Source organism: Portunus trituberculatus, chromosome 36 (genome assembly GCF_017591435.1).
Source record: "Portunus trituberculatus isolate SZX2019 chromosome 36, ASM1759143v1, whole genome shotgun sequence".
Classification (NCBI taxonomy): domain Eukaryota; kingdom Metazoa; phylum Arthropoda; class Malacostraca; order Decapoda; family Portunidae; genus Portunus; species Portunus trituberculatus.
The window spans coordinates 12,614,736-12,637,289 of record NC_059290.1 but is presented as its reverse complement, the minus strand read 5'-3'; the positions used below and the strand labels follow the sequence as shown (position 1 = coordinate 12,637,289).

Sequence of the window (22,554 nt, the reverse complement as noted above, 5' to 3'; positions counted from 1 at the left end):
ACTTAATGTTTTCATATCTTTTTTTTTTTAAATATAAGAGAACATAAGTAAAAAACTTAGATAATTACGTGGTTACAGTTAAAGACTCAGACAAAAGCCAAAGCCAAAAACAGTAAATACATCAGGAAGTACCGAAATCCAGGCAACACTTCCTACAATCAACTCAACTCAGCTAGAGAGAGAGAGAGAGAGTAATTTTATCTGGGCATGTTTCAGGTGTTGGAGCAGGGCGAGGCCACAATGGCGGAGTTGGGTCTCACTCCAAATGCCGCGTTGCACCTCAAGGTAGCCTCCAGACAGCCTGCCGGGGATAGCCTCTCTCTAGGTGGTGCCATGGCAGCCGTCACCTCCCTCAGCGCCTCAGGACCCACCACGGCGCCCCCACAGCAGCACACAGCCCCGCCCCCGTACTCTCCGACCCGCAGAAGAGTGCCCTCACCAGCTCTGCCTCAGATCCCCCCAAATCTCCACCCTGATCTCTTGCCGCCGCCAGTGCCGCTCCTCTGCTTCCCTGATGCCCATGACGCCTCTGACAGGGAGTCCTAACGTTCGCGACACTCACATTGTTCCCCCGAGGCCCTCCCTGCCCTTCGCGGTGTCGCTGGTCGCAGGCCGCCAGCTACCCCGCCCCGCGCCGCGCCGCCCTAAGGGTGCGCCAGGATGTGTTGCCTTGCCCGTACCCTGTCTGCACGGCGAGGCACGTGTAGGCTTCTGTGTTATATAGAAAAGCATATCACACACACACACACACACACACACACAAAAGAGAACACTTAACTAAAGACAAGCATCTGTAGTAGATGTGTTACGGGACCAAGGAGAGAGAGAGAGAGAGAGAGAGAGAGAGAGAGAGAGAGAGAGAGAGAGAGAGAGAACATATACAAGATAGCCATCTAGATAAGTCAGATCGGCAAATGGTGAGACAAGGGATGTGATACATACATACACACACACACATGCGTGTTCTCGAGTATATTTTGGTGTCAAAATATTTTTGCTGTGAGAAATGGCATGTCTGTCCTGCAGCCTGCCAGCAGGTCTGAAATACATATATCATTGTATATGAAACCTGTCTCTTTCTGTCTCTACATCCGCTCAGTGCTGGTTTGTCTTTATCACCCTATCCAGAGGCACTAGCGCTGCACCTCCACTACTTCAAGGCTTTTGTTGAACCCACACAGGGATCTAAAAGTGTATTCTACGGTTCTGGTGACAGACAAACATGATTTCTTCAGTAATAATAGGAAAAAAACATTCTTGAGAGTCCAGCTAATGATCTCTGTGGCTTTGAAAGTGTTTATGGTGAGAGTAGAGCCTTTCAGAATCATGTAATGAGCATCACTCCTGTTTGTTCTTGCCACTCCCTCCATGTCACTGAAAAACACCAAACTTGACTACCAATTTTATTTAACACACACCCACATATGCATTTAAAGGTCAATATAAAGTGTCTATAGTTATTATCTCCCTGATACACACATTATCACACGGATTACTTTGGTATGCTGGAGTGAATTGTAAAAAGAAATAATGCTATAATTTTTCAAAATGAATTCATATAACTTACTTAATATTGAGAGATGACTGGCATCAAACACAGGTAATCATTAACTAACGAAACATTACTAAATATCAAATAGATAACTATTATACAATACTGACAGACGTACAAGAAAGCTTAGGATTAAAAAGATAAAAAATATAAATAAAAAATTCTTGACACTCAAAGAATAATAGATAAAAACAAATAAAAGCAACTTGCAAAAAAAAAATGTTAACAGTAAAATAAAAACCAATATTCCACACATTGATCTTCATGTCTAATTTCTCTTTGTGACTCACTCTGACAAAGCTTAATAAAACAGGCAATGCAAGCTCAGATGACCCTCAGAGACATCATACAGAGCAATGAAGTTTTATCTTTTATTAAAACTTCCTATGACTACAGATATAAATGGTGCAAAATATTAGGTTAGATCGGGTTAACTGTATCCTGTATCACACTGTATCTGCCTCACAATACTTCTTGCAGTGGCAGTCGGCTTCCTCCCTCTGTACATCCTTCTCAAATCTTCCTCTACCACACTAGATTAAGTAAAGATACGGCATTGAATCATTCCAGACTGGGCCCACACTGATTCCTCATCATTACTCGAACCAGGAAACCTCTCTTGAGAACTCCAGTGGCTTTTACATCTATGAAGAGCAATTACAACAAGGCATTGAATAGTTGATGAAAACCTGGGACTGACTGAATGACCAACTGACTGACTGACTGACCAGACTTCTTGCTGATGGTAAGTTAATCATCAAGGACAAAATTGGCCATGTTGTTTTGCTCTGACCACGCAGAGTGCCTGGCCCCGTCCATCTCTGTGGCCACTGCATTGTCTGACCTCAGTGTGTGACTGCCACCGCCAATTCTACTCCCACACTCTGGGCAGGTGCTCTCCATCATGGCACCCCCACACTCAGTGATGCAGTACACGTGTCCATTGGGGCACTTGTACCAGTGTCCATTGCGGAGGTTCATGGCCTTCAGTATCATCAACCTTTCATTGTCATTGATGCCAAGGCCACCAACGTACTTCTCACTCTCCTTCAGCAGCGCCCTCACCTTGTCGTCCCGCTTCTGGTTGTACTTCTCCGTGGGGTTCATCAACTTCCCCAGTTCGGCCTTCAGTCTCATTATGCTTGAGTTCTGGTAAGAGGTGGTCTTCTCCAAGAAGGTGCAGTAGGCGGGCAGGATGGCCAGGCGCTGCAGCTCACATGTCACCTCCTCCTTCATCTGGTCTGAGATGGTGGTGGTCTTCTCCATCACCTGTGCCACCAGGCCGTCAACCTTGCCCAGCACTGCCTGCAGCTTGTGTGCAGGGCTGGATGTGCTGCCACGTGCCTGCTTGGCAATGTCGGCAGCCTTCTTCAGCACCTGTGCCTGGAAGTGACATAGACTCTTCTCATCCTCACTTAGTTTGTTAAATGGATTTCCTCTCTTTGCTTCACTTCCCATCTTCTTCAGAATTTTAAGCACTTGAGACTTGTATCTATCAATCACTTCTGGATCTGGAAGCAAATTCAAAACAAGAGTATGAGGAGACTTGCAAGACAGCAGAGGGTCAACACAAGGTAATGAAACACTGCAGAGGGTGTGTCCAGGTCTGATACAAGAAAGAAACAACCATTTAAGTTACAGCCTCATTAGTCACCCTACTGTCTTGGTGTACATTAATGATTTAGATATAGGAATTAGTAGCAAAGTATCAAAGTTTGCAGATGATACTAAGATAGCATGTGCAGTACAGGGTGAAAAGGACAATTACAGAATACAACGAGACCTGGACAGGCTGATAGCATGGGCAGACAGGTGGCAGATGGAGTTTAATTCTAAAAAGTGTCAGGTTATGCATTTAGGTAAAGACAACACAAACTTTAACTATGAGATGGAGGGATGTTGGCTAGAGGCAGTAGAGGAAGGAAAGGATTTAGGAGTAGTGTTAGACAGGACTATGAAATTTTCAAAGCAATGTTTAGAAGCAAGAAATAGGGCAAATAGGATCCTGGGTTTTATAAATAGAAATGTTAGTTATAAAAGTAAGGAAGTGGTGCGTAGCTTATATAATTCCTATGTTAGGCCCCATTTAGAGTATTGCATACAGGCCTGGTCACCCCACTATAGGCAGGATATCAACATGTTAGAAGCAGTTCAGAGAAGAGCAACTAGGATGATACCAGCATTAAAGCGCCTGGAGTATAGAGATAGATTAAAGGAATTAAACATGTTTTCATTTGAGAGGAGATGTATAAGAGGGGATATGATAGAGTTATTTAAAATGTTCTCAGATACAAACTACATAGATGTGAGATCTTTCTTTACCTTAGAGGAGGAAATAGGACTAGAAATCATGGCAGGAAGATTAGAAAGCAAGGCTGCAGGTTAGATATAAGAAAATATTTCTTTAGTCATAGGGTGGTAGACTTCTGGAATGCATTGCCAGAGAGGTTGTAAATAGCACTAGTTTGACAATGTTTAAAAACAAATTAGATAAGCACTTAAATTTATTAGATTTATAATTATGTATAGCACTGCATGATAGTTTTTATAAGAAATTTACTATAGTTAAACAAGACATGATCCCCATGTATGGGGACCACAAATTGAAGAGGATTTCGCTGCAGGACTTAGCCCTGTTAATGGGCCAAATATTTAGGATTAGTATATAATGTATTGTGTACTTGTAAGTGTATCTTTAAGTACTGATGACGAGGTCGCTGTGCAACTGATACAGGATAACCTAGATGGGCCCTGGTGGCCCTTTGTTATCCTATTATTTATGTTATGTTATGTTATGTCTTATAGAAGCAAAATTGCGTGTTGCAAGATAGCTAAGGAACCACAAAATTAGAATCTGTTATAAGACAAGAGAGTTTTGGAACCACTGCATCCTTACTCTTCCCTCCCCAGCCTTACCCTGCAAGAAGAGCTCAATGTCTTTCTTCTTGATGGTACTGTGGATGCTGTAGTACTTCTTCTTGATGGCCTGCACTCCTTCGTATGCCTGCAGGATCAGATGCTGGTGTCGCTTATTGTTGTAGATGGCATTCCTGCATCTAGGACAGGCCTTCATACCGATCTCTCCACTCTCCTTTGTCAGCCACATCTCCAACCCCTCAGCCTCAATGCAGTGGCCACAGTCCTCCAGCCACACAAACCTACACCATTAAAAGATTAGCTAATAGTACAAATGATGTGTGATTTGTGCCTATATCCATGTTTGATAATGTACTGCTCACTTTCACACACACACACACACACACACACACACACACACACACACACACACACACACACACACACACACACACACCAACCCTGGAAAAGAGAAGGGAGAGAGGGGATCTGATACAAGTTTATAAATTGATCAACGGAATGGACCAAGTGGATAATGAGAAACTGATCCTGAGAGAAGAATATGACATTCAAAGCACAAGATCGCATAGTAAAAAGCTAAGAAAGGGAAGATGTCTGAGAGATGTTAAGAAATATAGTTTCCCACAAAGATGTGTTGAGACGTGGAACAGTTTGATTGAAGATGTGGTGTCAGCGAATGTGCATAGTTTTAAAGAAAAATTGGATAACTGTAGATATGAAGATGGGGCCACATGAGCATAAATCCCAGGCCCTATAAAACTACAACTAGGTAAATACAACTAGATAAATACACACACACACACACACACACACACACACACACACACACACACACACACACACACACACACACATAAGGAAACTAGAGAAAGTACAGAGGGCTGCAACGAAAATGGTGCCTGACTTAAGAGATTTGACTTATGAAGACAGACTGAAAAGAATGCAACTTCCAACCCTGGAAAACAGAAGAAAGGGAGACCTGATAGCAATACACAGAGTGATGATTGGCATGGAAAAAATGGATAGGGAAGATCTGTGTATGTGGAATGGAAGAATGTCGAGAGGGCATGGGAAAAAACTAAAATGGCCACTTATAGGAGATGTGAAAAATATAGCTTCCCTCATAGAAGGGTGGAAGCATGGAATAGTTTAGACGTGGAAGTGGTCAACGCAAGGAATATTCATGATTTTAAGAAAAAGCTGGACATTAATAGATATGGAGACGGGACAACACGAGCATAGCTCTTTTCCCGTATGTTACAATTAGGTAAATACAATTAGGTAAATACACACACACAAGTTTAATTACATGGATAAGAGTATGATGAAAAAGATCATAACCACTATCATAAGACCTAGACTAGAATATGCAACAGTGGTATGGTCACCACATAGGCAGAAAGACATCAAGAAACTAGAAAGAATCTAAAGGACAGCTACAAAGATGGTCCAAGAAATAAAGGATCTTCCCTACAAAGAATGATTGAAGAAAATGGATCTACCAACATTGAAGGATAGATGGGAAAGAGGAGACCTAATAACAATGTATAAGTTAGTAAACCGTATGAAAAAGATAGATAGACAAGACCTGGTATCACTGACAGAGGATGGAGATAGACGAACAAGAGAACATTCCAAGTCATGAAAAGTCAGTGTCTGAGGAACACTAAGAAGTTCAATTTTCCCCAAGGGATGGTGGACATCTGGAATGAATTAAGTGAAGAGATTGTAACAACAGAATGTGTGCCCAAATTTAAGGAAAAGTTTGGTAAATGTAGATATGGAGACACGTCACTATGAGCCTTGCTCAAACCCTTTAACACACACACACACACACACACACACACACACACACACACACACACACACACACACACACACACACACACACACACCTGGTAGCTCAGTGGTTAGAGTGCTGGCTTCACAAACCAGAGGACCGGGGTTCGATTCCCTGGCCGGGTGGAGGTATTTGGGTGTGTCTCCTTTCATGTGTAGCCCCTGTTCACCTAGCAGTGAGTAGGTACGGGATATAAATCGAGGAGTTGTGACCTTGTTGTCCCGGTGTGTGGTGTGTGCCTGGTCTCAGGCCTATCCGAAGATCGGAAACAATGAGCTCTGAGCTTGTTCCGTAGGGTAACGTCTGGCTGTCTCACCAGAGACTGCACCAGATCAAACAGTGAAACATACACACACTCACTCTCTCTCTCTTTCTCTCTCTCTTTCTTAACCATGACTACTTTACATGCTAGAGATGATTAAATAGAATCTAGTGTTTCTCCTGATAATATAGAAATCTTGTTGATCTATCACTAGAATTGTAAAAACACCATTTCAAGCCAGTGTAGCTTCAATTAAAGGCTTTAGGATATAGTAGAGATGAAGCAAATAAGCATTTCAGAATATGCTGCTTTGTCTGAGCTACCCTGTGTATACAAACCCATTTTCTACCCATCATGATCCTCTCACCATGCATCTTCAGCTAAAGTGACTCTCAAGCACTATTACCATGAATATTAGTTTTTCTTGCCTTTTCTCAACATTTCCTCACCTTACAAATATTTTTTTTCTTTTTCCTTGCCTATTCTCTTAACATGCAAATACTTCCTTGTCTTTTTTTTTTTCCTTTCCTCTTTGCCTTCCCTCACCATGCAAATATTTCCTTTGTACTTTTTTCTTTTCCTTTTCCATTGCCTAACTCTGCAAACATTCCCTTTACTTTTACTTTTCCATTTTCATATTCACCCTGCAAATATTTCCTTTATACTTTTCCCTTTTCCTTTCCCATTGCATTACCATACAAATATTCCTTTTTTCTTTTTCCTTTTCCTCTCTCTCACCATACAAATATTCCCTTTTACTTTCCCTACCCCTCACCGTGCTTCAGGGTCGTCCTCATTCCCCAGCAGGAAGAACTCGGTCAGCTCCTCCAGGTCACACACTCGGCAGAGAGGTGGACACGGATCGCCGCAGAACCCAGTACAGTCATGGCCACACTTCAGCTTCTTTGAGCATGGCTGATCACACGGCTTCCTCCCACACTTCTCACCACACTTCTTGCCACATCTGACATGCTGACACCCCCACTCACACTTTTCCTGAGTATACAAAGAAGGTATTAGTTTTCTTCCTCAGTTGTTGGGGAGATCTACAAACTGTGTCTGTCTTTTTCTAACTGCTTACTTCTTCCTTAGTTTTTGGTAAAAATCTACAAACTGTCTGGTCTTTTTATTTTTTGAAATGCTTACCTGTTTCTTCCTTAGTTCTTGGTAATCTATGAATTTTTCCAACCAGACTGTCACCTACAGCATCTTAAGAGCTAATCTGTCTGTCCTGTTTAAACTATTCTTGTAGCTTTTATTCTCCTTATTATTTAAACTATTCTTGTAGCTTTTATTCTGCTTATTATCATCTATTAGTTACTGGCAAACTACAAACAGGGACTGCCACATGTAGATCTGATTGCTTCCTGCAACTTCACTCATTTTCTTATGTTCTAATCTATTTCAGGGCAAAGTCACCTACAGCACCACAAGAACTACAGTGCTAGGACTCTTGAATGACTCTATCTTCATCACCATTACTTGTCCTCACCAGACAGGGATTACAAGGTACCCCACACTTATTGCGACACTTGCTGTGAGTACACTTCCAGCAACACTCCTCCTGGCAGGGCGGGCAGGACTTGCCACATGGGTACTTGCACCTGGAAAACACACATTAATGTTTCCTTCACATGTAGCAGCAGCAGCACTAGTACAATAACCCCATTAATAAAATAAACAACATAATTTTTATTTCAAACCATCAACTCCACTCTAGCAAGTCCAGAAAAGATACAACTGTGGAAACTTGACACAAAAACTTCTTTAAATCAATCTCTTATCTGAGACATTGGTGATTAGTGACCTCAGCAAGTTCAGATGAGGAAAACCTATGCTGTGGTTATGTAAGGAACAAATAACTACTAACACACACCACATCTACTCACAGCAAGACCCACCAGTACTAAGCCACAAGTTTGTCCATGGCCCATACAAGCTAGGACATGGAAGAGAGGTGACAGAACAGAGGTTAAGATTACATACGTGTGGCCACAAACAAGTGCTCTGTCACACTGCTCATTGCAGGCTTTGTGCAGGCGGCCGTGCAGACACTGACCACACGTCCCCACACACTGGTGCCCGCAGCTCAGCGTCTGGCCACATGGCTCACTGCAGTGTTCCCAGGCTGTCTCACCCTGCACTACACACAGACATTCACATCATCACATCACAGTTCAGTCATGTTACTTATGTTCCTTAATACTGACAAAGACACACACTCCCCTCTCTCTCTCAATACACCTTTAATTTAATCATGACAGCAGTTCATCTTTTCTACCATGAAGTTTGCATCCATATTTTTCAAAATAAAAAGATAAAAAGTTACTTCCAGATACTCCCTTCCTACAACACCACCTCTATTCACTGTAACCAGAGTAACATCAAGTGACAGTCTAGGGTGGGGAGTGGCTGCAGGGGTGTCATGCTACCCTGCGAGACCTGACTGACCTGACCTGGGAAACCTGTGACCTACCTTTGGATTTCAGGTGACATGGCAGTTGGATCACGTGGTTCCTGGGACACCTTTCATTGGTTATCACCAGCGCGGGACAGTTGGTGGTACATTTTTCCTTGCACTTCTGCTGGCATCCATGTCCACACAGTAGCTTCTTGGGACACGGACCATCACACTCCCCTGAGGTGGCTGGCTTCCTGCAGGCAATCTTGAAAGTGTAGATGAATCTAAGTGCTCCTTCCCAACAAGTCTTTCATATCTTTATTCTGTATCTTATTTCATCTGGACATGTGCGACCACACACAGAAATACTTCTGTGCCACAACTCCACTGCTTTCAAAGGGCTCTAGGTGGTACTACGTGAGTTCCTAAGGAGGGTCTGTACAATTCTGGTGACAGATCAACAAGATTTCTACATTAACACAGGAAGTGCTCTTCAGAACCTGGCTATCATCTCTGAAAATACGTTCCTTATTTCCTTTTGTTTATACCCTTTCATGATATGAGAGAGAGAGAGAGAGAGAGAGAGAGAGAGAGAGAGAGAGAGAGAGAGAGAGAGAGAGAGAGAGAGAGAGAGAGAAAATCAGCTGACCATAATCAATTATGATGTTCCTATGAGAGATAGGGAGGAGAGAGGAATCCTCATTTTTCCTTTTTTGTTGTTGATACGACATATATTTACATTGATAAATGTGGACTTGAAAAAGAAGAATGAAATTAATCACAGTCAGTCATTTTCCCAGCTACTGTTGTCACATATACCTCCTCATCTCCATGTATGGGTACAAGGAAGAGAGAAGAGAAGAGGATGCAGTGAGGGAAGACATTCAGGTGATGGGTGTAAAAGAAGCTACTGCAAACACTTACATGAATAGTGTGCCCACAGGTAGGCACCTCCTTCCTCACCAGCACCTCACAGCCCCCACACTCATTGTAGCACAGCCTCTTACAGTGGTGGCCACATGGCAGGATCTTCCGGCACTTCTGGTTGCACTGGACCTCCTCGGCAGGCTGGGAGCACTCGACTTCCTTGGCCTCATGTCTGCAGGGAAGCATCTTCTTCACCTTCTCCATGCAGGGGCCACACTCCACGTAGCACTTCTTGAGGCATGGGTGCTTCTGGGAGCAGCCAGCGTTGATCCTGGCACATGGCTCCATGCAGAGGTACAGCTTGTGGTCGGGGTCCTTGGTGCGGTGACACTTATTCTTGCATTTGTGGCCGCAGTCCACCCGCGTGTCACAGTCCTCGGGGCATGTGAACAGAGCAGGATCCTGGTGGCAGGGCATGGTGACCTGGTGCTGGCAGGCAGGGATCACCTTCTCCACCTGCGTGGGGCACTTGTAGGAGGCACGGGACACGTGGCAGGGAATCTTGTGGCTGTGGCCGCAGGGAAGGAGCTTGGTACGAATGACCATACATGGTCCACACTCCTGCCAGCACTGCTTGGGGCACTTGTGGTCCAGGCGGCACAGCACCTTGGGGCATGGCACCCGACATCTGTAGTTGTGGTGGTCAGGATCAGCAATGTGGCACACCTGGGGGCATGGGTGGCGGCAGTTCGGCAGCTGCCTGTCACACACCAGCGTGCAGCCTCCCTCAGGACTCTTGGTGAGGAAGTCTTGACCTGAGGACACGAGGGTGATTTGGTGGGGATGGTTTTCACACCGCAGCGGCAGAGCCTCTCCGATGCCATCGCTCTGGGCCAGGTCTGCCTTCACCTTCTTCCACAGGTCGCTGGACTGGCTCAGCAGGTCCATGTTGCCGGTGATGTAAAGACCATGTTTGGCACGGGACAGTGCCACACACACCCGGTTGTCAGTGCGCAGGAAGCCCACCTTGCCCTCAGGGTTGCTCCTCACCAGGGACAGCAGGATGATCTTGTTCTCCTCCCCCTGGTAGTTGTCCACCACACACACCTGCACTCCATCACACACCGGGTCCTGCCGCTGCAGCTGAGGACAGACAAAGACAACACTCAGCTGCTATGACTTTAGTTGCCTCACTATGGCACCATTTACATCTGTGCCGTAGATACTTCCTCCTAACCATAATACTTTTTATGATTTTTTAAAATCCTGGCCTATAGCACCTGTAGGTAGCTTGAAGAGTACTGGAATTGCTGTTCAGCTTGCACCCATTAGTGGCACAGGCAATTTTATTTACAGTGGTAGCCATATTAGGACCCATATCAACACCCAAGCGCATCTCTGGTGTAACCACCTAGAACCTGGGTATCATGGTGACATGTAGGTAACTTTAAACCACTCTACAAATGGCAAAGCATCAAGGTGGTACATATTGGGATTCGAACATATGCATGGACATCTGCCCGATTCCAAGCTCACCACTTTATCCACTAAGCCACACAGTGAAGGAATCAGCAGTGAAATCAACAAACTCAATTAAACTAAACCTGTCCTCCACTAACTAAGGCAAACCTTTGGGTGAAAACACTTAGGTATTCCAGCATCATTACAAACCACCAACACAATGACAGCACACCCACCACACAGGGCCAGGAGGGAGTGCACCACCACACCTCTCACCCCCCACTCACCCGCCGCAACAAGAAGAACTGGCCAGAGTACGCAGTGAGGATGGTGATGTCAGCAGGGTCATAGCCTTGCAGCAACAGGTGGCGGCACAGACCAATCAGCAGCTCTGCCTCATACTGGTTCTCGTGGCTGCTGTTGTCATCACACTCCTGCAATGGAACATTCACCAAGTCACTGCCACACCCTCACAACACAATGCTAAACACATCACCACATCACAGATAAACATCACAGCCCACCAACACCTTCCACTACACCCACTTCACCTCCAAACACACAAACCACACACTTGTTCCACCACCAAGCACACAAACCACATACCAGTTCCAACACTAAACACACAAAATATAGTCTCTCTCTCTCTCTCTCTCTCACACACACACACACATCTGTTCCAGCACCAAATACATATAAACTGCACACCAGTTCCATCATCAAACATGCAAAACACACCTATTGCAGCACCAAACACACAAACTACACCCCCATTCTAATGCCAAACACACAAACTACACACCCATTCTAACACCAAACACAAATACCACACACCAATGCTACCAATAAACACAAACCACACCAGTTCCACCACCAAACACACTAAACACACACACACACACGTTCCACCACTAAACACACAAAACACACCCGTACCACCAAACACACAAAATACACCCACTGCAGCACCAAACACACAAAGCACACACCTTGCGTTCCATCTGGTTGTGTGCAATGAAGAACACATCATGAGTGAGTCCGAGCACACTTGGATACTCGTTTACAGAGGGGTGGTCCTTCAGGGAGGGATAGATGGAAGGCACCAGGAGTCTTGAGATGGATGGACGCATGCGGTGTTGATATTCCAGAGTTTCATACCTGTAAACAACACCTCTTTTCTATCCCACTTTCTATTTGCAAGGTAGAAGTGTAGTGAGAAGCAAGGTAGTTAATCTATATTCTATCAGGAGGCAGACAGCAATGCATTAAGCGAGCAAATCTACTGAGAAGTATGGGGCAATTTTTGGATGATCCTTCTAGCCATTTTCTTTAATACGTGACACTTCTGTAGGCCATTTATTCATTTTTTTCTTCCGTTTCCATAAGCTAGGGCCCCTCACTAGACCTGTTTTAAATAATACTTCTGGCCAATCTCTCTAGGAACTAAAACCTTTATGGGGGCTTTTCTTCCTTTATATTTTCCTAAGCCAGTGTCTCTCTTACAGGGAAACAAATCAATGAAAATAAAGAATGTAATGGGTAATAGATACTCACGCCAAGCCATTCTTAATGAGGCGTTCAAACAGTGAGGTCTCCAGGCCATACTTGGTGGCCAGTTCATACACTGTGGCACTTGGCTGCAGCTGCTGGTGGTCCCCTGCAAGACAATCAAGTTTATATTCTGAAATGCTCTGCTCTCTCCTCTCATCACCACTATTTTCCAAGATTCCAGAAATAATTAGCTGGTATATTGATTTTTTTGGAGAATGAATGCAATGAAGGACCAAGCAGTACTAGACTTTGTGCTATTTTTGTGACAACACTGCACCTGAACTCTCTAGGACTACATGTTAGTCAGAATCAGGGGGTAGAAAAGATCATGAAACACTGAATTATATCCTTTAAAAGTAGTGGAGGTCTGTATCTAGTGTCTCTTTGTCTGTGTGTCTATTTAGTCTGTATCTGCCTTTGCCTGTATCCAACTGGTCTGTGTGTGCCTGTGTGTCTATCAGGGCAACCTCAGCCTCACCCCCAGCAGTCACCCTGAGGAGTACCTATCATGATGAGGTGCTTGCACTCTGCTGTGAGGGACGAGATGACGTGTGACTCCAGGATCTCTGCAGCTTCCTCAATCACAACTGTAAACATTCAACATTGGTCAGCTTATCTGGTAACCACATTATTCAGATTTACTGTATACATTTCAAGCCTTTGAGTGAAAGTGACAAACACAAACTGAGGAACCAGTGAAAGGATAAAGTGGTGAGCAAGTGGTGGGTGGCAGCTTACCAATGGCTGGTGCGAGGTCCTGCAGGATCTTGTTGTACTGTGCAGCACCCGTGGTGGTCATGCCCACCACTGCTGCCCTCCTCATGGCGTACAGATACTCGGCATTCTTTGTCGCCTCCAGGGTCTTCACTCTCTTCTGGAACTCTGCAGTCATGCTCAGCCATGTGGGCCGAACCTGTCTCTGGAGCTGGGCCACCCAGTGGTTGTACAGCTGCCACCTCTCTTGAGGTTCAAGTTTCCATATGTTAAGTTGAGTTTGAGCCTGGAGGATCTCCACCTCCCTCCTGTTCACCGGTAAGGTCAGGCCATACTTGATTGCCTCCAGCAAGCCACTGCGGATCATGATCTCCAGGTAGGTCCGCTCGTCTTGCTCCTGAGACATCAGGCTGTTCACTTCACATTCCAGTTCGTCTATCAACACCTCAAACTTCACTGGATTTATCTTGACATTGGGCACAGACTCTTCCCAGTCATCATCAATCATCCTGTCCCTCTCTTCCAGCCCAATGAATTCTTCGTTGTCCTTCCTCTCCTCCTCATCCTTATCCATCTCATTCTCTGGTTTGGATCTTGCCTCCTGTGGCAGGGCTCCTTGGCCCTTGGCTGCTGACACAGCAGACTGCTGGCCAGCACTCCCAGGCTGGAAATTCATGCTTAACCAGTGTGTCAATTTGTTACTGTACTCAACACTGTGGAGCTGCTGGAGGATGTGGGCTGGGATGATGTTTTTCTCAAACACATCCAGGCTGAAGATGCCCCTTGGTGCCTTACACTCTTGGTCAATCTGGCGGCATAAGCCGATAGCCAACTCCAGGCGCCGCAGGTCATTAGAGATGTCCACTTTCTGGGAGTGGATGCTGTGCGGCATGGAGCGTGTCTGCACCACACTCTTCACCAGGCGGTTGATCTGGAACCGATCAATGTTCTCACTCTTGGTCCTGGAGCCCACTCTCACAATGCTGCTGGTGAAGGAGGTCATGCCCTCCAGGAACTGATCCAGGGCGTGGTTGGTGAAGCACACCACCAGGATGGGTGTGGGGTTGTCCTTGTCTTTCCACACATCACTGTTGTGCAGCAGGGTCTGCACGATCTTCAGGCCAATGAAAGTCTTGCCTGTGCCGGGTGGTCCCTGGATGATGGCCAGCTCATGGTTGAGGGCGCTGTACAGGGCCCTGCGCTGGGAGCTGTCCAGGCCCAAGGTGTTTTCTGAGGGCCAGAAGGCCAAGTCATCCGTGATCACCACATTCCGCAGACGCATCTCTTTGTACCCAATCTCCTCGCCATGCTGCTGCTCCTCCTCAGCCTCCTTATGCATGAAGAAGTTGTTCAAGGCCTCAGACCTCTTCATGAGAGTTTTATTCCTCATGATTCTCAGGTCGTACACTTCCCCAGCTGCCACATTTAAATACTGTGGGGGGTCAATGAGTGGCTCCACTTCCACCACATACATCTCCATGGGGACCTGGTTGGGCATCTCCTTCAAGGCCTGCAGCACGTGTTTGTAGGCCATGAAGTATGCCCGGGACTCCACCATCACAAAAGGGCGGGACATGTCATGCTCGCTGATGTCGGTATCAAAGTCTACCCCGATGACCCCATCCTTGAGGCGATCGGCATTGCGGTCGGCCACAGAGCCCAGGATCATGGAGGCAAAGTTGTCACTGCTGAAGCACACAAGGTTGCCATACATGAGGCGGCGGGAATTCTCCAGCCTGGCGGACTTCATATTTCCGATGCGAACCTCATGGAAAAGCTTCAGCCGTTCTAGCCTAGAGCCAATGTAGGTGACATTGCGGTACACCCTGATGTCCATTAGGCGGCCCTTGGTGTTGCTCCTGAACTGGTTGATACCCTCCCTCAGTGGTCGCACAAAGTCTTCCCGCAGCAGCCGGAACTGCACATCCAAATAGTGCTGACTGTCCACGTAGCGTCCCTGCACCATATTGCGCCGCAGGAAGGGCCGCTTGGTGTCCATGATGTCCAATGGGGTGGGCAGGACAGAGATTTCCCGGAAGTCATCAGGTGGCTCCAAGTTGTCCATCTCGGCCTCCCTCCTCTGCCGGATGTCCTGCTTGTTCATGTCCTTCTCCTGGTGCCATTTCTTTGTTGCCTCATTCAACCGCTCCAGCAGGAGCTTGTATTTGTTCACCAAGTACTCCTCCACATGTCCCTCCACCTCCAAGGCAGTCAGGGTGAAGTGGCAGCTGTCAACAAGATTTATGAGGCGATGGATGGCAGTATTAATCATTCCATTGCAGAAGGTTTCCAGAATAGTGTGCAGGTGAGCGAAGAATATGGGACCCTTTTCTGGGAACTGTCGCTTCAGTGTAAAGGAATAGTTCATCAGCGTTGCCACAAAGGTTTTTGAACATGACTTGTTGAGGAGCTCATACACGCTATCCATCAGAGCCTGGGAGGTGGTGGCCCGAGCCAGCACCATCAACGCCTTATCTACTTGTTTGGGCCGGATGTCGCTTACTTCAGTCAACACAAAAAAACCAGACCTCTCATTCAACAGCTCAAGAACCACTACATCAGGCTGCTGTGTTGCCAGTCTGTCCAGGTCATTCAAGCTTATTGGGCACTTCCTCTGCTTCCTGTACTTAGGAGGGTTCTGTTCGTTACCTTCAGGATGTTGTCTGTCGTGGTGTGCTGTGTTGCCCCCTGCACCACCTCGTGGAGCAAAATAAGGTCTTCTTGTACTCTGGTCACCAGAGTTCTGTCCTTGTCTATTTCTGTCACTTGAATTGTGCCTCCAGTTTTCCCTATCATCAGAACTCCGCTGCTCTCTGTCATTAGCATTGTGCCTCCTGCTGCCGCTGCCCCAGTCGCCAAAATTTGACCTCAGGCTCAGGGATTCCATGCTGACGGCACCTCGGTTGTTCCCCTGGCCATTGCGCCACCCTTGTCCCCCCCTCCCCCTCCCCCTGCCACCTCTGAACCCTCTGGAACCCCTGCCATGCCCCTGGTAGTTCTGTGACTGGGAGCCTTGACCAGCTGCCTGTGAAAAGCCATTGCCCCGGTACATGATGAGGTGTGCCCCTCACTGCTGCTCTGCAAGGGGAAGGTAAGTGTTATTCAAGAAGACTGCCACTCAGTATTGCTGTCTGCTTATTACATTATTACCAACACATACACACACACTTATAAGACTGCAGGGAATGTAGTACACTGTTTCCCCGCACACACTTTTCGTGACAAGTTGCCCATTATCATTTTATGTTTTACCAGTATATTAATAGGTAATGGTTGTACAATACTGCTACCGTACTAATGTTAGCACAGATAGAAAGAGTTCAAGAGACATTGTTAACCTCTTGAGTACCATGACGCGTTTCCATATTCGTTTTGCTTATTATCTGGTGATTTCATACAGCTTCAGAAACTGTGGGTGATTAATATGGTAAAGACTTCTGACCCTTACTAAAGGCGGGTTCACACGTGCCAATTTGCGACTGTTTTCTTACGTGCGTAGAATTTCCGCCTCGTCCCTCCAGGTCGGAGTGTCACATGTAGCGCCTGGAAAGTATGGACTAGCTGACGCCTTGGCGGGAAGTGAAGGTAAACAAACAACAGCTGCGAGCCAAGCTGTGTTCCTCCAGTGACGATGATGAAGCGGTGGTTGCTCTTCTTTTGGCGTACCGGAAGTCAACAGAAAAGAAAATGCCTGTGAATATGAAGGAAAGAAAGAAATGTCTACCACACTCTACATTTCTCATAAGAAAATTGTTAAACTTAAGATTAAGCACAACTGCAATCAAATTAAATGGTGACAAGTCTTCAGTGCTAGGACCTCTTCTTTTCTTGGTGTACATTAACGATTTAGATATAGGAATTAGTAGCAAAGTATCAAAGTTTGCAGATGATACTAAGATAGCATGTGCAGTACAGGGTGAAAAGGACAATTACAGAATACAACGAGACCTGGACAGGCTGATAGCATGGGCAGACAGGTGGCAGATGGAGTTTAATTCTAAAAAGTGTCAGGTTATGCATTTAGGTAAAGACAACACAAACTTTAGCTATGAGATGGAGGGATGTTGGCTAGAGGCAGTAGAGGAAGGAAAGGATTTAGGAGTAGTGATAGACAGGACTATGAAATTTTCAAAGCAATGTTTAGAAGCAAGAAATAGGGCAAATAGGATCCTGGGTTTTATAAATAGAAATGTTAGTTATAAAAGTAAGGAAGTGGTGCGTAGCTTATATAATTCCTATGTTAGGCCCCATTTAGAGTATTGCATACAGGCCTGGTCACCCCACTATAGGCAGGATATCAACATGTTAGAAGCAGTTCAGAGAAGAGCAACTAGGATGATACCAGCATTAAAGCGCCTGGAGTATAGAGATAGATTAAAGGAATTAAACATGTTTTCATTTGAGAGGAGATGTATAAGAGGGATATGATAGAGTTATTTAAAATGTTCTCAGATACAAACTACATAGATGTGAGATCTTTCTTTACCTTAGAGGAGGGAAATAGGACTAGAAATCATGGCAGGAAGATTAGAAAGCAAGGCTGCAGGTTAGATATAAGAAAATATTTCTTTAGTCATAGGGTGGTAGACTTCTGGAATGCATTGCCAGAGAGGGTTGTAAATAGCACTAGTTTGACAATGTTTAAAAACAGATTAGATAAGCACTTAAATTTATTAGATTTATAATTATGTATAGCACTGCATGATAGTTTTTATAAGAAATTTACTATAGTTAAACAAGACATGATCCCCATGTATGGGGACCACAAATTGTAGAGGATTTCGCTGCAGGACTTAGCCCTGTTAATGGGCCAAATATTTAGAATTAGTATATAATGTATTGTGTACTTGTAAGTGTATCTTTAAGTACTGATGATGAGGTCGCTGTGCGACTGATACATGATAACCTAGATGGGCCCTGGTGGCCCTTTGTTATCCTATTATTTATGTTGTTATATGTTCAATCCTCACCGCCAACACCTCCCTGCATTGAGGGAAACTGTTCTTGTAGAGTGGTAGTTATTTACTCCAATGACGATCTGCGCAAGCTTTTCACTGTATATTTAATTTCTTGAGTCCCAGATGTGTTCTTTTCCCTCGGCAACTCTAACATCTTCTCTATCTGTGGAGACCACATTTTCAAAACTAACTCCGTGACGTCTCCACGTAAACAAAGTCGCAAATCGACTAGCAAGACCAACATGTTGCTATTCATTCTGCAGTCGATAGGCGCCGATTGCGAGTCGGAAACTCTACGTAAGTAAGAAAACAGTTGTAATTTGGCACGTGTGAACCCACCTAAATGTTAATTAATAAAATGTATTAATTGTGCACAAATCTCAAGGTAAAAATGTGTCCCAGTATTGAAAGAGTTAAGTTTCAGAGAGAGAGAGAGAGAGAGAGAGAGAGAGAGAGAGAGAGAGAGAGAGAGAGTACAGTGGAACCATGCGCGCTTTGGGGTCCGTGGGGTCTCCAAGCGCACGGGTTCGAATCCTGTCCACGGTCCGAGTGTAGGTTGGGCTTCCTCACTCGGGGCAACGGTTTCCTAGCGGGTGGGCTTTGAGATATAAGATACCCCAAACAGTATCCCCTTTAGACCATAAATTCCCGTGAAAAGCCCACATGGTATAAAAAAAAAAAGAATGGAAGTATAAATTTCGTTAATATTCCTATAAATATAAAAATATTTATATTTCTCTTGATAAAAAAAAATCTACATCTTCACAAATATAATTAATACAGTAAAATAGTTAATTACCATTTACATATCACAAATCATAAACTATTAGGAGTAATACGCTTACATCAATGGTTCTGAACCTTTTTAAGTGGCCCTACACCTTGATTTCTCAGGCAATTTTCTCGTACACCCATTCATTATAAATACAAAGCAAACATATAAAAAGGATTACTGTTACAAACCTTGTAGACAAATTATTAGATTTTTCAATTACTCAAAAAGAGCACTTTTTAAATTTCAAATTAAGTGTTAATTACCGTAGTAGGATACAATGAACGCATATCATCACAGCAATTATGAGCAATACTGGGACAGTGCACACCAACACATTCTTTGAGGCTCTTTTGTTGTTGTTTCTCATTAATGATGGTGTTCAAACTAGATTCTTTCTTTGAAAATGACAGGCGCATGTCATCACTATTATAGCACCACCACTACTGAAAAGCATTCTGCTTTTCAATCATCTATCATCACTATAACTTCTAGCTTTAAGTTGTCATGATAACTGTAGGTGATGATTTATGATAGGGATGGTGACAACTTGATATCACATGTATATTATAACAATGTTACATTTTATACAAAATAACCTATGCAATGTTTCTTGTTAATATTTTATGTTCCCTGTTTCTCTCGTTTTATCTATCTTTTTAATGTGTATACAACTACTAAGAAGCTCTAATGCCAAAATGAATTTCATTTTGTATTACTTTTTGTAAAACAATTTGACGAATAAAGCATCTTATCTTATCTTATCTTATCTTATCTTACTACTATCACGTGACTACTACTACTGCCTTCACACGTACATTATAACATACCACGTCACAGCCGCCGCCACCACCACCACCACCACCATCACCATCACAACCACCACAGGCCACAAGAGCAGAGAAAAATACTGAGTTTACCACCCGCACAGGAAACGCGCAGACACAGGCACTCACGACAACCTTGAGCCGAGGCGAGTAACAAACAGTCAAACACTTATCTCTTTCACTATTCAAGCTATGTAAGAACTGCTCCGCCCATTCCCAAACACTTGACACACACCTTACCACCGTATATCGTCGAAATAAGCATGCAGGGAGAAACTCACGGTAAAAACAGGAGAAAGAGCAGCCCAGAGTTTACGTCACCCACCACCGTGCCACTGCGGGAGCGACTGAGCTGGGAGTGTGACTGTGAGGCTGAGTCAGGGGTGCGGCGGTGGAACCAGACACGTACTGGACAGGGACGGGATAGGAAAATCTTAATGCGTATATTGATTGTGCATGCCAGCTCTCTCTCTCTCTCTCTCTCTCTCTCTCTCTTAAAGCGCTAAGGGATATAATGCATAATGTAGAGGTAGACAGACAGATCGACATACAAACACGATAGGGAAATATACGTGTAAAGAAAATTGTGGAAATATAATCGGAAATTTACTATATTTAACTTCATTTTACTGAGAGAGAGAGAGAGAGAGAGAGAGAGAGAGAGATCCACCTTCGTTAATTCCACGCCTCTCTCTCTCTCTCTCTCTCTCAATTCAATTCAATTCAATAGTTTTATTGTTGTTTTACAACAAAGGAAAAAGTCGGATCTTGCCAACTATTCCCTAAACCATTAGTATTACAATATTGTACAGTACAATTTTAACAAAATAAAAAAAAGTTTACAGAAAATACAAATATTATTGCAGTATCACATTATTTACCATCTATAGGCAAACAGTGGATGTTTTTTAATGATTTTGGGTATGACATTATTATCTATGAAATAAATTATCATATCATAATGGTTCCAGTGTCCCTACGGTCTGAACTCTTCTATTAGTGGGCAGTATTGTACATAGTGCTGTAGTGAGTGACCTCCCGGCCTTGCACATAAAGCACAAGGCTCAGGTTCAGCTCCTCTACAAACCTCCCAATAATATTTATATCCAAGTCTAATCAGTCATGGGTTTCATAACTATTCTGTACATATGTAACAGAGCACTGTATACTGGTATTAATCTGTTGACTATAAGTGCTGTGTGTGTGTGTCTGTGTGAGTTGAGCAAGGTTTGGCATCAGTGCTGCCAGATCAAGTTGCAAAAAGTTCCCTGTTTTGCCTAAAAATATTTCCCTATTTAGCGCAGCATTTCCCTGTCGTAATTTTTAACTTCTTACATACGTACATACACACATTCGTGTGTGTGTATATATATATATATATATATATATATATATATATATATATATATATATATATATATATATATATATATATATATATATATATATATATATATATATATATATATATATATATATATATATATATATATATATATACACACACACACACACACACACACACACACGAATATAATATAGCTGTCATAAGTTCAGCTATCAAGCAGGGGCGAGGGAAGGAAGGGGAGGGACGATATAAGGATCTCATACGTGTCATGACACTGTTTGGGTGAATACGGGTCTCTATCGGTCTCGTAGAAAACAGGTTCAGCTAGCTAGCAAGGGCGAGGGAGGAAAGGGAAGGGACGGTATACGGGTCTCGTACAAGTCATGACGCCGTTTGGGGATGAGGGAAGGAAGAGTGAACGGTAGAGGAAGGATATAGTGATCGAGAGAGACCTCAGAAGTGGATTGAAATCCAATTGAGAGGGAAAGGAAACAATAAATAATTGATGAAAATTAATACAAATAATTATTGTACGGATGACGGGTGAAGGGGATGAGAGGACAAGGGTGAGGACTGCGGATGAAGGGTGTGAGTCCGTTGGTCAAAATTTCCCTAGATTTTGGAACATTTTGAAGTTTCTTCCCTGTTTCCCTGTTGAGACCTAAAATTTCCTAAAACGGAAATCTCCCTGCATCTGGCAGCTCTGTTTGGCATGCTACAGCCTCGTCAGCTCTCTCTCTCTCTCTCTCTCTCTCTCTCTCTCTCTCTCTCTCTCTCAAGTCAATTCATAGGAAGTTAGAAATACAGGTCGACACAGATAGGGAGTTCCATATTTTACCAGAGAAAGGTTCGAATGACTGAGAGTACGTACTGGTTAACTCTATGCAAGATCGCGAATTGGACAATAGGAGTGAGAGGAAGAAAGCCTTAATTAATTGTGTAGTGAGACCGCAAGAGGAGGAGAGGCATTCAATTAGTAGGATCAGAAGAGCAGTTTAGCATGAATAGAGCGGTAAAAGATAGCAAGAGATGCATTATTCTGGCGGTGAAAAAGAGGCTGATAACAGTCAGTCAGAGGAGGGGAGTTGATGAGACGAAAAGCTTTTGATTCCACTATATGAGTA

The 22,554-nt window shown here is 44.1% G+C and overlaps 2 protein-coding genes across 7 annotated transcripts in view; one reads left to right on the top strand and one right to left on the bottom strand.

Annotated features, from left to right (window-relative positions):
- The window catches only part of LOC123513744, a 34,899-nt gene extending 33,831 nt beyond the window's left edge, over positions 1-1,068 (top strand). For both annotated transcript variants that reach the window (XM_045271144.1, XM_045271145.1), the window contains exon 12: positions 217-1,068. In XM_045271144.1, coding sequence (XP_045127079.1) covers positions 217-546 — 330 coding nt within the window. In that variant the 3' untranslated portion in view covers positions 547-1,068. The remainder of the gene's footprint in view (positions 1-216) is intronic.
- A 321-nt stretch (positions 1,069-1,389) lies between these two features.
- On the bottom strand, positions 1,390-20,551 carry LOC123513743 (NFX1-type zinc finger-containing protein 1-like). Of its 5 annotated transcripts, none has more exons than XM_045271139.1 (14): positions 20,364-20,551; positions 17,017-17,216; positions 13,550-16,603; positions 13,315-13,398; positions 12,815-12,917; positions 12,250-12,418; positions 11,548-11,694; positions 9,857-10,942; positions 9,008-9,197; positions 8,518-8,674; positions 8,024-8,135; positions 7,307-7,527; positions 4,469-4,710; positions 1,390-3,063 (listed from the first exon to the last, which is right to left on the bottom strand). In XM_045271139.1, exons 3-14 carry the CDS (start codon positions 16,575-16,577, stop codon positions 2,303-2,305), a joined length of 6,300 nt encoding a protein of 2,099 aa, XP_045127074.1. In that variant the 5' UTR covers positions 16,578-16,603; positions 17,017-17,216; positions 20,364-20,551; the 3' UTR covers positions 1,390-2,302. The 5 variants fall into 5 exon arrangements, with proteins under 5 accessions (XP_045127074.1, XP_045127077.1, XP_045127075.1 ...); XM_045271142.1 differs by having other exon boundaries at positions 13,550-16,598; XM_045271140.1 differs by having other exon boundaries at positions 17,017-17,179.
- Positions 20,552-22,554: the final 2,003 nt, after the last annotated feature.

Excerpts from the sequence above, each read along its gene's own strand:
- LOC123513743 (XM_045271139.1), bottom strand. The coding sequence starts at position 16,577 with ATGTACCGGGGCAATGGCTTTTCACAGGCAGCTGGTCAAGGCTCCCAG. Across the intron at positions 12,918-13,314 it reads CAAGCACCTCATCATGATAG|GGGACCACCAGCAGCTGCAG; the intron begins GTACTCCTCAGG and ends ATTGTCTTGCAG. Across the intron at positions 9,198-9,856 it reads CCTGTGGGCACACTATTCAT|ATTGCCTGCAGGAAGCCAGC; the intron begins GTAAGTGTTTGC and ends TACACTTTCAAG.